The sequence below is a fragment of the Gobio gobio genome (assembly GCF_949357685.1).
Source record: "Gobio gobio genome assembly, chromosome: 23".
NCBI classification, from domain to species: domain Eukaryota; kingdom Metazoa; phylum Chordata; class Actinopteri; order Cypriniformes; family Gobionidae; genus Gobio; species Gobio gobio.
The window spans coordinates 3,042,921-3,060,963 of NC_137119.1; the positions used below are offsets into that span (position 1 = coordinate 3,042,921).

Below are 18,043 nucleotides of genomic sequence, written 5' to 3' on the forward strand. Positions count from 1 at the left end.
AGACACTAAAGACTAAAGTTACAAAGTCCATCTCACTACAGCGGCTCTACAATAACTTTATGAAGAGACGACAATAGATTTTGTGCGCAAAAAAACCCTAAATAACGACTTATATAGTGATGACGATTTCAAAACACGGCATCATGAAGCTTCGAAGCGTTATGAATCAGTGAGTCGAATCATGATTCGGATCGCGTGTCAAACCGCCAAACTGCTGAAATTTGGCGATCCAAACTGCTGAATCGACTCACTGATTCATAACGCTCCAAACCCCTGAATCGACTCACTGATTCATAACGCTCCAAACTGCTGAATCGACTCAATGATTCATAATGCTCCAAACCGCTGAATCTACTCACTGATTCATAACGCTCCAAACCGCTGAATCGACTCACCGATTCATAACGCTCCAAACTGCTGAATCGACTCACTGATTCATAACGCTCCAAACCGCTGAATCAACTCACTGATTCATAATGCTCCAAACCGATGATTCGACTCACTGATTCATAAAGCTCCAAACTGCTGAATCGACTCACTGATTCATAATGCTCCAAACCGCTGAATCGACTCACTGATTCATAACGCTCCAAACCGCTGAATCGACTCACTGATTCATAACGCTCCAAACTGCTGAATCAACTCACTGATTCATAACGCTCCAAACCGCTGAATCGACTCACTGATTCATAGCGCTCCAAACCGCTGATTTGGGTCACTGATTCATAACGCTCCAAACCGCTGAATCGACTCACCGATTCATAACGCTCCAAACCGCTGAATCGACTCACTGATTCATAGCGCTCCAAACCGCTGAATCGACTCACTGATTCACAACGCTCCAAACCGCTGAATCGACTCACTGATTCATAACGCTCCAAACTGCTGAATCAACTCACTGATTCATAACGCTCCAAACCGCTGATTCGACTCACTGATTCATAACGCTCCAAACCGCTGAATCGACTCACTGATTCATAACGCTCCAAACTGCTGAATCAACTCACTGATTCATAACGCTCCAAACCGCTGATTCGACTCACTGATTCATAACGCTCCAAACCGCTGATTCGACTCACTGATTCATAACGCTTCGAAGCTTCATGATGCCGTGTTTTGAAATTGTTATCACTATATAAGTCGTTATTTAGGGTTTTTTGCGCACAAAAACTATTCTCGTCTTCATAAAGTTATTGTAGAGCCGCTGTAGTGAGATGGACTTTGTAATCAGGGCTCTGAACCGGTTCAAGGAACGAAAACGAAAACCGGAAACGAACAAAATTTTAAGAGGAACAAAAACGAAATCAAAATCAATTTGAATCATTCTGAACAGAAACGTTAATTTGAAATGGCCATTAACCGGTTAATAACGTTATTTTATCGTTCTTTTAATATTTTAATTTGGCAGTGACCAATCATGAATAGAGTTACAGCATGTGATGTGACGGATCAAGCGAGAGTGAAATGTCATCTGTGAATCTACCGGTAACACAAGTCAGTGTGAGCGCGCATTTACACGCCTCAAGTACATTTCTTTCCCCGCTGAGGTCATCAATGAATGTGCAGGTATTGGAGGACATTTTTTTCGAACGTTTAAATAAGCAGTTCGGACTTTAAGTTCAAACAGACTGATTTAGGCTAGTTTATGGATTCCGTTTAAGCCTATCCAAGTAGGTTATAGCATCTATCAAACATTTTTCCTATAGCCAATACAGGACAGCTCAATGTTTTCTATACGGTTGATGCTTCGTATTAAATGGTGTTATATTGCATTAAATGATCAAGCTTTATTAGCTGACTGAATTTGATTATGGGATGCAAGGACCTGTTGTGCAGTGTTTGCTTTGAAATTAGCAGTTGACGGTGCATTAATGGTTATCCAGTTTATTTATTCTTTATTCATGCGATTTTTAAAACAAGTCGTGTTGAAAAAAAGTTATGTAATGTTACAAAGAATGTTATCACTCTTCTGAAAAGAATTAGGCATAAGAGCCACTTTCGATTGTCTAACGCTCCAAAACAGGTCCGCTGTTTATGCTTTGTAATTAATGCATGTATTTCTGTTGTGGTTTTAAAAATGTTATGAAATAAATATTCAAGTTTAATTACCATGCGTATTATTATTATTATTGAGTGAAAAATAAGTCTATTTATACATATTTGTTTAAAGTATAGGCTAAATTAAAATAACGTTATTAACCGGTATTTTTTCAAATCAAACCGTTTTCGGAACAGTAATGTTTATTGAGGAACGCAAAAACGGAAACGTTAAAATATCGATTCTGCTCGGAGTGAACCCATTGATATTTTTTTCCGTTTTTAAGCCCTGATTTGTAACTTTAGTCTTTAGTGTCTTTTAAGGGTCTTGAGAGTGTAAAGTTGAGCCAATGGAGGCCTTTCTGAGCATCAGATTTACACTAAAATATCTTCATTTGTGTCTGAAGATGAACGGAGGTCTGACGGGTGTCCAACCACATGAGGGTCAGTCATTAATGACACAATTTTTGGGTGAATTAACCCTTTAACCAGAGCTCTTGAGTGTGAACCGTAAACGAGATGAAAAGCAGCTGTTATTTTGATCTGTGTTTACTCTCGCTACAGCCTGTGTAAGGCTCGAGGGCAGATGAGGCTCTTCCCTGTTCCTCACACTGATGCCAAATCATCACGGCTGAGATATGCCTTTGCTAATTTATAAATTATTTGGCCAAACATGTGCTGTATAAATATTGCCAAACTCAGGCGGTATAAAATGGTAAAAACATACTCTGATACCATATTTACATAGTATATTTACATATATGTAGTCTCTTCTGCTCACCAAGGCTGGATTTATTTGATATGAAATACAGTAAAAACAGTGAAATATTATTACAAAATAAAAGAACGGAATTTTAAAAATGCAATATTTTTATGGAAACCATAACGCATTTTTTTCCGGATTCCTCAATAAAGAGAAAGTTCAAACGAACAGAAAATCTGTAACACTTTATTTTAGTGTCCTTGTTGTATTATAATACATACCAATAACGGTAACACTTTATAATAACTGAAGCATTAGTTAAGCATTAGTAAATCGTTAATTCATCATTTGTAAAGCATTAATATACATTAATAAATATAATGCTATAAATGCTTTATTCTTGATTTATAAGCATATCCATAATGTATTTAATAATTATATTTTCATACTTTATAAATGATCAATTTATCATTTCTAAATTAAGTATTACATTGTTTACAAAGCAGTTATTTAGGAGTTGTCAGTGGTTCATCAGATCATTTAGAAAGCGTAAGTAAAGGGTTAATAAACTATTTAAATGTACATTTATACATCTTATTATTTAGACTTATAGTAATAGTTGCTCAGTGTGTTAATAAATACTTTATTAACATACATTCCTACTGTAATTCATGATTAATTCAGGTAGTTATAAAACATTTAATAGTTGTCAGTGAACTATTTCTGTGAGCTCATCTAAAGTGAGGACTAGTTATGCCTCGTAAAGCTTTTACAAAGGAGATTTAAAGCCTCAGTTTCTCTTCTGAACATAAAAAGGAAACAAACACAACACAGGAGGAATATAGCACATAGAAATATTTATTTCAAAATGCAAAAATGGAGACTGTACAACTAGTAACTTAATATAACATTTAAATTAAACTTCTTCAATGTCATATAAAATAATATTCCTGTAGACCAGAGGTGGAAAGAGGAACAAAATATTCTACTCAAGTAAAAGTACTACTACTTCAATGAAATTTTACTTAAGTAGAAGTAAAAGTACTTGTCTAAAAATGTACTCAAGTAAAAGTAAAAAGTAGTTCATTTAAAATGTACTCAGAGTAAAAGTTACTGAGTTACTGTGTAGGGTTGAGGTAGAATGAGTTTCACAGCATCACGGTATTAATTATTTAATAAATAAACTGTATTATTAAATTATGGTTATTATTATCACCAGTTAAAATGGCATTAAATTAATGGAAACTTTTTTTTCTTTGGTTGAAAAAATGCTTTATTATAACAAACTTGAAATCAATTTATTTATTTTTATTTTTTATTTTTTTTACATTTCAATAAAACATGTATAATGAACTAAATAAATTATTTTGAATTAGATTAACAACTTTAGGAATTATAGAGTTTTCTTTTTATGATTTAATACAAATACATTACCAAAACGGTGGTAATCAAATACTTATCCTTTAATTTTTTGGGGCAAAGCGCTGCTGTTTTACTAAATTAAACCATGGATTTAAAAATATATTCTTAAATAATGTTTAAATGATGTAATATTATTATTATTATTATTATTTTGACAAGTCTTCTATAGGCCTACAATAGTAATATATTTCTGTCACAATTTCATCTAGTTAAACCGTTTATTTTGACGGGTTTTAGTGAGGACCTATTTCAGGGAAGATCTGTTTCAGAGTGTATTTGATAAAGGTTTTTAATCAAATAAAATGATGAACATGTTCATTAGGGGGTCTCAGATCAGCTCTGGAAATGTTCATACCGTATGTTCATGCCCAAATATGTTTTTTGAGACGTTAAACACCACGAGCATCGCGTAGGCTACTTAAGTGTGTAGGCTAGTAGACGAAACGGAGCTGCTCATTCACACAGACACAGAACAAGCAGATCATATATTCATATAGCAGTGTTTTGAGCTTTAATATTCACAGACCATGTCGCGATTTGATTTATTGTACAGCTCTAATGTCGATGTATTTATTCATCCATCAGTTTGCGTGTTTTACGTGACATCTGCGTTATATTGTAATTCCGGGATTCCCTCAGCATCACAGAAAACATTCGGCCTTAAGTTATAAACATACCTTTATCCGCACAGAGGGATGGTGTTCCCGAACATGTTCTATGTGTTTCCTCCTTTGTATCAACATTTTTGTGCTAATTTAATATCCTCCAGGACAACACCCGGCTATGTTTTGTCTATATCCAAAGTTTCTCCATCCTATCCAGGGGTTCGCGACGGCGTTTCGCTTTCAGCTGACGTCTGTCTTGTCCGTCCGTCTCCATCGTATTGTGATTTTTGCGTTCGTTCTCCCGCCTTCAATTCAATGCAGTCGTTTCCGGATCGCGTTTTCCACATCCGTTACTGAGTAAAAATAAATAATACAAAGGGGGGCTTTGTATTATTTATTTTTACTCAGTAACGGATGTGGTTTAAAATGTAGCGAAGTACAATACTTCAAACAAAACATACTTAAGTAAAAGTAAAATTACAGATTTTTAAATCTACTTAAAAAAGTAGAAGTACGCAGAAAAACTACTCAATTACAGTAACGCGAGTTCGTTACTTTCCACCTCTGCTGTAGACCGCCAGAAACCATAACCGCAATCAGATGAAACTAAGCCTCTGCATTACATTTCTGTAAAGTGTAAACATTGCTGAATAAAAATACACCAGTGGATCACACTGGATTACAGGAGTGCCAAAATACAACAAATTAAATTTAGATAAAACAATAATAAAATGTGTTATAGTGTCAAAACAGTACTAACTTTAAAACATTAGAGAACAGCCGCGCAGAAGAAACTGAGGCTTTAAATCTCCTTTATAAAAGCTTTACGAAGCATAAATCGTCCTCACTTTACATGAGCTCAAGAAATAGTTCACTGACAACTACTAACTGTTTCATAAATACCTGAATTAATCATGAATTACAGTAGGAATATATGTTAATAAAGCATTTATTAACACGCTGAGTAACTATTACAATATGTCTAAATAATAAGATGTATAAATGTATATTTATTTATTACTTACACTTTATAAATGATCTGATGAACCACTGACAACTCCTAAATAACTGGTTTGTAAACAATGTAATCCTTCATTTAGAAATGATAAATTGATCATTTATAAAGTATGATAATACAATTATTAAACACAGTATAGATATGCTTATAAAGCATTTATAGCTGTATTTATAAACTGCTTTGTAATGCTTTACAAATGATGAATTAACTATTTACTAATGCTTAACTAATGCTTCATAGTGTGTAGTTATTTTAAAGTGTTAGTGTAGATTTTAATCAGTATTACTCGGTACTTAAATATATAATTACACTGAAACAATGACACCTTAAAATAAAGCATAACCCAAAAATGTCTTTACTGTTGATCTTCACTATACCATGGTAGGGAATAATTACCTTATGTTTCCCAGACTCTTGAAAGAATATCATGTTGCCTCATCTAACAAAGCCTGGTGGTGTAATGGTAAGTGAGTCGTGTGTGTGTGTGTGTGTGTGTGTGTGTGTGTGTGTGTGTGTGTGTGTGTGTGTGTGTGTGTGTGTGTGTGTGTGTGTGTGTGTGTGTGTGTGTGTGTGTGTGTGTGTGTGTGTGTGTGTGTGTGTGTGTGTGTGTGTGTGTGTGTGTGTGTGTGTGTGTGTGTGTGTGTGTGTGTGTGTGTGTGTGTGTGTGTGTGTGTGTGTGTGTGTGTGTGTGTGTGTTTTCTGCAGTGTGTACACAGAGTCCACTGTGCTGTATGAGTCCACACTGGACCAGCCTGAGGAAACCATCGTCCTCAAAACCAGCCAGCGAGCTCGACCCAGACTCCACCGCCTGCCCAGTGTAGACCTGCAGTCGTCATCCAGGTGTGTGTGTGTGTGTGTGATCACAGCTCTGTCAGTAACACTTAAGAGGCAGGTGACTCTATTCTTTTTGTCAGCGAGTCTGTCCTGAATGTAAACACACACACAGCTGTGGATGGTTACTGTAGCCCTGCGCTGACAGCGCTTCCACAACCTTCTGCTCACACACACACACACACACACACACAGAGGGAATTCAGTCACAACAACAATCACTTTTTTTCCCCCGTTATTCCTAGATGTGAAATATTTTATCATGTAGAAATTGTGCCTGGGGCCTTTGAAAATCTTAAAAACCGATATTAACTATGGCTTTTTAATCAATTTCTTTTATCACTATTTGATTGGAGTAATTGGAATGGGACATTATTTAATTTTTACATTTTAAATGATTTTTATGATGGACAGATGCACTTTTATGATGGACAGATGCACTTTTATGATGGATAGAGTCACTTTTATGATGATAGATGCATTTTTATGATGGATTGATGCACTTTTATGATGGACAGATGCACTTTTATGATGATAGATGCATTTTTATGATGGATAGATGCACTTTTATGATGGACGGATGCACTTTTATGATGGATGGATGCACTTTTATGATGATAGATGCACTTTTATGATGGATAGATGCACTTTTATGATGATAGATGCACTTTTATGATGATAGATGCATTTTTATGATGGATTGATGCACTTTTATGATGGACAGATGCACTTTTATGATGGATAGAGTCACTTTTATGATGATAGATGCATTTTTATGATGGATAGATGCACTTTTATGATGGACGGATGCACTTTTATGATGGATGGATGCACTTTTATGATGATAGATGCACTTTTATGATGGATAGATGCACTTTTATGATGGACAGATGCCCTTTTATGATGAATAGATGCACTTTTATGATGGATAGATGCAGTTTTATGATGGACAGATGCCCTTTTATGATGAATAGATGCACTTTTATGATGATAGATGCACTTTTATGATGGATAGATGCCCTTTTATGATGGATAGATTCACTTTTATGATGGACAGATGCACTTTTATGATGGACAGATGCACTTTTATGATGGACAGATGCCCTTTTATGATGAATAGATGCACTTTTATGATGATAGATGCACTTTTATGATGGATAGATGCCCTTTTATGATGGATAGATTCACTTTTATGATGGACGGATGCACTTTTATGATGGACAGATGCACTTTTATGATGGATAGATGCACTTTTATGATGGATGGATGCACTTTTATGATGGACGGATGCACTTTTATGATGGATGGATGCACTTTTATGATGGACGGATGCACTTTTATGATGGATAGAGTCACTTTTATGATGGATTGATGCACTTTTATGATGGATAGATGCACTTTTATGATGGACAGATGCACTTTTATGATGGATAGATGCACTTTTATGATGGATAGATTCACTTTTATGATGGACGGATGCACTTTTATGATGGACAGATGCACTTTTATGATGGATAGATGCACTTTTATGATGGATGGATGCACTTTTATGATGGACGGATGCACTTTTATGATGGATGGATGCACTTTTATGATGGACGGATGCACTTTTATGATGGATGGATGCACTTTTATGATGATAGATGCACTTTTATGATGGATAGAGTCACTTTTATGATGGATAGAGTCACTTTTATGATGAATAGATGCACTTTTATGATGGATAGAGTCACTTTTATGATGGATAGAGTCACTTTTATGATGGACAGATGCACTTTTATGATGGACAGATGCACTTTTATGATGGACAGATGCACTTTTATGATGGATAGATTCACTTTTATGATGGACAGATGCACTTTTATGATGGATAGAGTCACTTTTATGATGGATAGATGCACTTTTATGATGGACAGATGCACTTTTATGATGGATAGATTCACTTTTATGATGGACAGATGCACTTTTATGATGGACAGATGCACTTTTATGATGGATAGATGGATAGATGCACTTTTATGATGGACAGATGCACTTTTATGATGGATAGATGCACTTTTATGATGGACAGATGCACTTTTATGATGGATAGATGCACTTTTATGATGGACAGATGCACTTTTATGATGGATAGATTCACTTTTATGATGGACAAATGCACTTTTATGATGGATAGATGCACTTTTATGATGGACAGATGCACTTTTATGATGGATAGATGCACTTTTATGATGGACAGATGCACTTTTATGATGGATAGATTCACTTTTATGATGGACAAATGCACTTTTATGATGGATAGAGTCACTTTTATGATGGATAGATGCACTTTTATGATGGACAGATGCACTTTTATGATGGACAGATGCACTTTTATGATGGACGGATGCACTTTTATGATGGACAGATGCACTTTTATGATGGATAGATGCACTTTTATGATGGATGGATGCACTTTTATGATGGACAGATGCACTTTTATGATGGATAGATGCACTTTTATGATGGATAGATGCCCTTTTATGATGGATAGATTCACTTTTATGATGGACGGATGCACTTTTATGATGGATAGATGCCCTTTTATGATGGATAGATTCACTTTTATGATGGACGGATGCACTTTTATGATGGATAGATGCACTTTTATGATGGATGGATGCACTTTTATGATGGATAGATGCACTTTTATGATGGATAGATTCACTTTTATGATGGACAGATGCACTTTTATGATGGATAGATGCACTTTTATGATGGATGGATGCACTTTTATGATGGATAGATGCACTTTTATGATGGATAGATTCACTTTTATGATGGACGGATGCACTTTTATGATGGATAGATGCACTTTTATGATGGATAGATTCACTTTTATGATGGACAGATGCACTTTTATGATGGATAGATGCACTTTTATGATGGATGGATGCACTTTTATGATGGACGGATGCACTTTTATGATGGATAGATGCACTTTTATGATGGACGGATGCACTTTTATGATGGACAGATGCACTTTTATGATGGATAGATGCACTTTTATGATGGATGGATGCACTTTTATGATGGACGGATGCACTTTTATGATGGATGGATGCACTTTTATGATGGACGGATGCACTTTTATGATGGATAGATGCACTTTTATGATGGATAGATGCACTTTTATGATGGATAGATGCACTTTTATGATGGATAGATTCACTTTTATGATGGACGGATGCACTTTTATGATGGACAGATGCACTTTTATGATGGATAGATGCACTTTTATGATGGATGGATGCACTTTTATGATGGACGGATGCACTTTTATGATGGATGGATGCACTTTTATGATGGACGGATGCACTTTTATGATGGATGGATGCACTTTTATGATGATAGATGCACTTTTATGATGGATAGAGTCACTTTTATGATGGATAGAGTCACTTTTATGATGGATAGATGCACTTTTATGATGGATAGATGCACTTTTATGATGGACAGATGCACTTTTATGATGGACAGATGCACTTTTATGATGGATAGATGCACTTTTATGATGGATAGATGCACTTTTATGATGACAGATGCACTTTTATGATGATAGATGCACTTTTATGATGATAGAGTCACTTTTATGATGGATAGATGCACTTTTATGATGGATAGATGCACTTTTATGATGGATGGATGCACTTTTATGATGGACGGATGCACTTTTATGATGGATAGATGCACTTTTATGATGGACGGATGCACTTTTATGATGGACAGATGCACTTTTATGATGGATAGATGCACTTTTATGATGGATGGATGCACTTTTATGATGGACGGATGCACTTTTATGATGGATGGATGCACTTTTATGATGGACGGATGCACTTTTATGATGGATAGATGCACTTTTATGATGGATAGATGCACTTTTATGATGGATAGATGCACTTTTATGATGGATAGATGCCCTTTTATGATGGATAGATTCACTTTTATGATGGACGGATGCACTTTTATGATGGACAGATGCACTTTTATGATGGATAGATGCACTTTTATGATGGATGGATGCACTTTTATGATGGACGGATGCACTTTTATGATGGATGGATGCACTTTTATGATGGACGGATGCACTTTTATGATGGATGGATGCACTTTTATGATGATAGATGCACTTTTATGATGGATAGAGTCACTTTTATGATGGATAGAGTCACTTTTATGATGGATAGATGCACTTTTATGATGGATAGATGCACTTTTATGATGGACAGATGCACTTTTATGATGGACAGATGCACTTTTATGATGGATAGATGCCCTTTTATGATGATAGATGCACTTTTATGATGGATAGATGCACTTTTATGATGGATAGATGCACTTTTATGATGATAAACCGATATTAACTATGGCTTTTTAATCAATTTCTTTTATCACTATTTGATTGGAGTAATTGGAATGGGACATTATTTAATTTTTACATTTTATATGCATTTGATAGATGCACTTTTATGATGGATAGATGCACTTTTTTGGACTTCAAAAACGACCCGTCAATTCACTGCCATTATAAAGCTTGGATTAGCCAGGGCATTTTTAATATAACTCGTCTGAAAGAAGAATGTCACACACACCTAGGATGATTTGAAGGAGTGTAAATCATGGGGTAATTATCATTTTTGGGTGAACTATCCCTTTTAGGGGACACTGCTGTTGTGATGGGATAGGGGTAAGGTTAGGACAGGTTTGGGTAGGTTTAAGGGTGGGTTAAAGTGTACAGGTCTTTTTCAAATTCAAGTCCAGTGTAGAAGCTCAAAATGAGTGCATTGAATCACAGTAGACAATATAAAGTGTGATGAGACTTCCCCCTGGTGGCTGACCTCATGAATCACACACACACACTCTCTGCTCTCTGACAGTGAACACACACACCGCTCCGAGCTGTACTCGCGGCAGGGCACCAGTGACACCATTGAGGAGGCCGTGAGCGAACCAGAACCTCCACACACTCTCTGGACTCCCTCAGACATCCCTCCCTCATACAGCAAAGCCACGGGCCTGGACTCAGTCGAGGATCTGGATGTCAGGAGGCTGAGGATCCAAACCCCTGAGGAGAAGTCCGGCTGTCAGAGTCAGTCTCTGCTGTCCATGAGCCATCAGCTGACAGCCAATGAGCTGCTGCAGAGCAGGTGAGGCCGCGTCATGTGACCTTACCCAACCACCTGCAGCTCAAGCTGATGAGTGAAGATCTGTGTGTGATCCTATAGCTGTCCATTTCACTAACACTATCAAAGCTGAGTTCATCATCATTACTCCAGTCTTCAGTGTCACATGACCCTTCACTGATCATTCTCATATCAACACACACTTATGATTATTATCTGTGATACAGTTCATATTTTAGTGGAAAACGTCATACATTTAGTTTTTCAGGATTCTTTGATGAATATAAAGCAGCGTTTATCTGAAATATAATATTTTGTAACATTATAAATGTCTTTACTGACACTTTTGATCAGCTTAATGCGTCCAAACTGAGTAAAAGTATTTATTTCTTTAAAAAAGAAAACCTTGTATGTAAAATTACAAGTATGTAACACGTGAGACGCGTGTTTCAACACGTTTTGCTAACGACACTTACAATTATGAAAATAATTGCTTAAATGCTTGTGATTTAAAAGGTTGAGTTATGTTCTGAAAACAAGGCTATTTAAGAAAATGATTAATTACATCTATTTTGCCACCGTCGCCTCAGGCTTGGCTTTCTTAGTCAGGGACACTAAATATTCAACTATATTACTGATCAGCTCATTTCAATTATCATAAAGTCATAATTAAGACATAAAGTGTTGAAAATAGGATTTTAAATGTCCTCATTATTTGATAAAAAGTAGAAAATATGATTTTAAAAGTCATAATAGTGAGATAAAACATTGGAAATATGATTTTAAAAGTCATAATAGTGAGATAAAACATTGGAAATATGATTTTAAAAGTCCTCATTATTAGATATAAAGTCAAAAATATGATTTTAAAAGTCCTAATAGTGAGATAAAAAGTCAAAAATACGGCATGCCAAGTCATTATGAGATAAAATGTTGGAAATAGGATTTAAAAAGTCCTCATTATTTGATAAAAAGTCAAAAATATGATTTTAAAAGTCCTAATAGTGAGATAAAAAGTCAAAAATACGGCATGCCAAGTCATTATGAGATAAAATGTTGGAAATAGGATTTTAAAAGTCCTCATTATTAGATAAAAAGTCAAAAATATGATTTTAAAAGTCCTAATAGTGAGATAAAAAGTCAAAAATACGGCATGCCAAGTCATTATGAGATAAAATGTTGGAAATATGATTTTAAAAGTCCTCATTATTAGATAAAAAGTCAAAAATATGATTTTTAAAGTCATAGTGAGATAAAAAGTCAAAAAAATATGACATGCTAAGTCATTATTATGAGATAAAATGTTGAAAATATGATTTTAAAAGTCCTCATTATTAGATATAAAGTCAAAAATATGATTTTAAAAGTCCTAATAGTGAGATAAAAAGTCAAAAATACGGCATGCCAAGTCATTATGAGATAAAATGTTGGAAATATGATTTTAAAAGTCCTTATTATTAGATAAAAAGTCAAAAATATGATTTTAAAAGTCCTAATAGTGAGATAAAAAGTCAAAAATATGATTTTTAAAGTCATAGTGAGATAAAAAGTCAAAAAATATGACATGCCAAGTCATTATTATGAGATAAAATGTTGAAAATATGATTTTAAAAGTCCTCATTATTACATATAAAGAAATCTCTTATGCTCACCAACACTGCATTTATTGCAAAAGACCAGCGTTTATCTGAAATAGAAAGCTTTTGCAACATTATACTTCCATTCAAAAGTTTTGGGTCAGTAAGAATTTATTTATTTATTTTATTTGGGAAAGAACTTTAATAATTAATGCATTTTTATTCAGCAAAGATGCATTAAATTGATCAAAAGTGCCAGTAAAGACATTTATATTGTTATTTTACATTTCAATAATATTTCACAATGTTAGAGTTAGTATTGGTAATAAAGTACAGCGGTGTGCGTGAGGTTTATGGAGGTGTGGCTTGTGTCCGTCAGGATGTTCTTCGATGAGGATCTGGAGGAGTCTGAGCTCTTCTACCGCTCTCAGCCGCAGCTCCTCCAGCTCTGCTACGCCCTCTACAACCTGCTGGTGGCGCACTCAGAGATGGTGTGTTACCTGGTCATCATCCTCAACCACATGATCTCTGCGTCTGTGGCCACGCTGGTGCTGCCCGTCCTCATCTTCCTCTGGGCCATGCTGTCGGTGCCCCGGCCCAGCAAACGCTTCTGGATGACGGCCATCGTCTACACGGAGGTCTGAGATCTGGGACACACACACACACACGCATACACACACACACACACACACACACACACACACACACACACACACACACACACACACACACATACACACACACACACACACACACGCATACACACACACGCATACACACACACACACACACACACACACACACACACACATACACACACACACACCCACACACGCATACACACACACGCATACACACACACACACACACACACACACACACACACACGCATACACACACACACGCATACACACACACACACACACACACACACGCATACACACACACACACACACACACACACACACACGCATACACACACACGCATACACACACACGCATACACACACACACACACACACACACACACACACACACACGCATACACACACACACGCATACACACACACACACACACACACACACACGCATACACACACACACACACACACACACACACACACGCATACACACACACGCATACACACACACACACACACACACACACGCATACACACACACACGCATACACACACACACACACGCATACACACACACACACACGCATACACACACACACGCATACACACACACACGCATACACACACACACACACACACACACACGCGCGCGCGCTGTGTTAATCTTGAGTATCTATATAGTAGTGTTGATCCTTCTCACACACACACACACACACACACACACACACGCGCTGTGTTAATCTTGAGTATCTATATAGTAGTGTTGATCCTTCACACACACACATACACACACACGCGCTGTGTTAATCTTGAGTATCTATATAGTAGTGTTGATCCTTCACACACACACACACACACACACACACACACTGTGTTAATCTTGAGTATCTGTAGAGTAGTGTTGATCCTTCACTCTCACACACACACACACACACACACAGTTTCGTGTTAATCTTGAGTATCTATAGAGTAGTGTTGCTCCTTCACACACACACACACACACACACACACAGACACACACAGTTTCATGTTAATCTTGAGTATCTATAGAGTAGTGTTGCTCCTTCACACACACACACACACAAAGTTTTGTGTTAATCTTGAGTATCTATAGAGTAGTGTTGATCCTTCACTCTCTCTCACACACACACACACACACACACACACAGTTTTGTATTAATTTAAAGAATAGTGCAGGTAGTTTCCCAGTTGGGCTGTGTGTGCAACTGTAGCCTATCAGGGGAGAGAGGGGTGTGGCTTCTGGGGTGGCTCCGCCCACAAGGAGAAAATCCTTCAGTTTTAATCTGAATAAAATGAATGAAGCTTAGTTGAGACTGCCTTTCATTGTGCGAATGTTCACGTCTCTCTTTGCTCTTGCTTTCTACACACAGGTCACCATAGTGATCAAATACTTCTTCCAGTTTGGCTTCTTCCCATTTAACCAAACCATAGAGCGGGACAAGTCCAAACCGTTCCACCCGCCCAACATCATCGGTGTGGAGAAGAAAGAGGGATACGTCCACTACGACCTCATCCAGCTCCTCGCGCTCTTCTTCCATCGGTCTATTCTGAAGGTTGGCCTTTTTTCCTATTAAATATTTTAATAATCATCATAACTTTGGTATCATTCGAAAGCTTAAAGGTGCCTTAGAATGAAACATTTAATGAACCTTGCCATAGTTAAATAACAGGAGTTCAGTTCATGGAAATCACATACAGTGAGTCTCAAACACCATTGCCTCCTCCTTCATATGTAAATCTCGTTTGTGAAAAACACCTCGGAAAAATAGGCAAATCTCAACGGAACACCGAGAATGATGCAATTGTCAGGATCATTATTATGTACGCCCCCAAAATTTGCATATGCAAGCAGTAAGTGATTTTATCCACTTCTTGACTGTCTAAACAATTTCTGATTAAATTGAAAGTTTCTTAGCGAGACAACATTAACGATAATATCCCCGTTGTTGTCTAGATCCAACGCAAGATGTTAGTACAGTAACAATAGGATCATAACTAAATAGTATGTCTAATGACAAAGGTTAATATTATTTCATGCCAGTGTTGTCATAAATTACAAAATACAACCGTAGATACGTAATGTACTACGGTAGTTTAGTGTATATTTAATGCTATATGCACGTTATCGTTTAGGCTGAAGTTCTGGTATGGACGAAATTAGGGATCGACCGATATGGATGTTTTAGTGCCGATGCCGATTTTTTTTCATCAGCCTTTCATCAGCCTAAAACACTTTAGAATAATGGTCATTAGTTAACATTAGTTAACTACATTAGTTAACATTAACTAATAATGAACTGCACTTATAAAGCGTTTATTAATCTTAGTTAATATTAATTTCAACATTTACTAATGCATTATTAAAATCATCTTGTTAACATTAGTTAATGCACTGTGAACTAACGTGAACAAACCATGAACAGCTGGATTAACTAACATTAACAAAGATGAACAAATACAGTAACAAATGTACTGCTCATGGTTAGTTCATGTTAGTTAATACATTAACTAATGTTAACTAATGACCATTATTCTAAAGTGTTACCTTTTATTTTACCTTAAAATGACATTGACTTAATTTGATTTAAAAAGCACCTGCTGTAGCATCTTAATTTTTTTCGTTGCACTAAACATTATTTGATTTAACATTTTGGAACAATTATATACTTTGGTTTTATTTAATTTCACTGGTACAGACTTTTTTTCTTTACACTGAATTTAAAAACAAATGCTGATTTAAGTAACATCTTTGTTTGGATTGCAGAATATGCAGTTGTTGCCTTTAATTTCACCTTTCAGCCTTTTCATTTACAATTCAATTTCCTGTTAATTTCAGATTGCGGACTTGTTTTCATTAGCCAAAAGCCAATTTAGCCTGTTAAATACCAAATAAACATCTTGTTCATGTATACTTTCATTATTTTATTGTGTAAAAAAAAAAAAATTGGTATCGGCCAGTTTTCTTGAAAAAAATCGATATCGGAATCGGCCATGTAAAATCATGATCGGTGCATCACTAATTCTAGGGCACCTTTGAACACTGAGCATTTTTGAAATTGGACATTGTGTACACGGAAAGCTCTTGATTTCCCTCTTCTTCCTCAGTGCTATGGACTGTGGGATGAAGATGAGCCCAGGTCAGGCGGTCAGACGTCCTCCTCTCATGATTCAGACAGTGAAGAGAAAGCAGATGCCTCGCCGACACACGTTCGGCTGCCCAGAAAACACCACCAGAGCAACTCTTTGCTCCGCCGTCAGAGCTCCAGCGTCTCTCAGCGCTCGGCCCGCTCTAAAGCAGGTGTGTATGAGGACAGAGCATCCAAAGACCCTCTTTCACCTGCACACAACGGCAAAGCTTGATGTGCTTGAAAATCATGTTTTCAAACACATCATGGCCAATTAACAATCACTATATATGCTTTGTAAATGCAAAGCAACGACCCCCCCTTGAGAAAATCATATGAATAATAATACATTTCATATTTATATCACACAAACTCACCAAAAATAGACTAGTCATATGTCAAATGAATATCACTTGTGCAGTTTATTACCGATCCAACACTTTACAGTAACGTTATTATCAAAAGAATCACAAAGATGGAAATGACTCCTTTGAACAAGCAAACACATGAGTCATTTTCCTGTTCGAATCACTTCCTCCGTGTGGAGCTACTACCCTCAAGCGCTATATCCGCTCGTTCCTTAGATTGTTTTCTTCAGAATGAGACCAATTTTACATTTCTGTGAGCAAGCATGGCCAAACCACACTGTAATATGTCACTATTTGTCTGCATCGCATGTTTTGATGTGCTTGTGTTTAATTCAGATTAAGTACATCGCATATACAGATCTACATTTTGAGCTAATCATTCATCAAGTTGGGAGCTATACAGAGGATTAAAGTGTGAGATTTAAATTATGCAAATCAATGAAAGCACGCAGCTCTGAAAGCAGGGATATTAAAAAATAATTTGCTTCAATGATTTTTTGTATTCAAGCTACTTGAGGAACCATTTCAGC

The 18,043-nt window shown here is 36.3% G+C and overlaps 1 protein-coding gene across 3 annotated transcripts in view; it reads left to right on the forward strand.

Moving 5' to 3' along the window:
* piezo2a (piezo-type mechanosensitive ion channel component 2a) overlaps positions 1-18,043 on the forward strand; it is a 333,058-nt gene that overhangs the window by 282,192 nt on the left and 32,823 nt on the right. For all 3 annotated transcript variants that reach the window (XM_079805932.1, XM_079805930.1, XM_079805931.1), the window contains 5 exons: positions 6,491-6,625; positions 11,536-11,805; positions 13,738-13,996; positions 15,391-15,573; positions 17,126-17,318. In XM_079805932.1, coding sequence (XP_079662058.1) covers positions 6,491-6,625; positions 11,536-11,805; positions 13,738-13,996; positions 15,391-15,573; positions 17,126-17,318 — 1,040 coding nt within the window. The remainder of the gene's footprint in view (positions 1-6,490; positions 6,626-11,535; positions 11,806-13,737; positions 13,997-15,390; positions 15,574-17,125; positions 17,319-18,043) is intronic.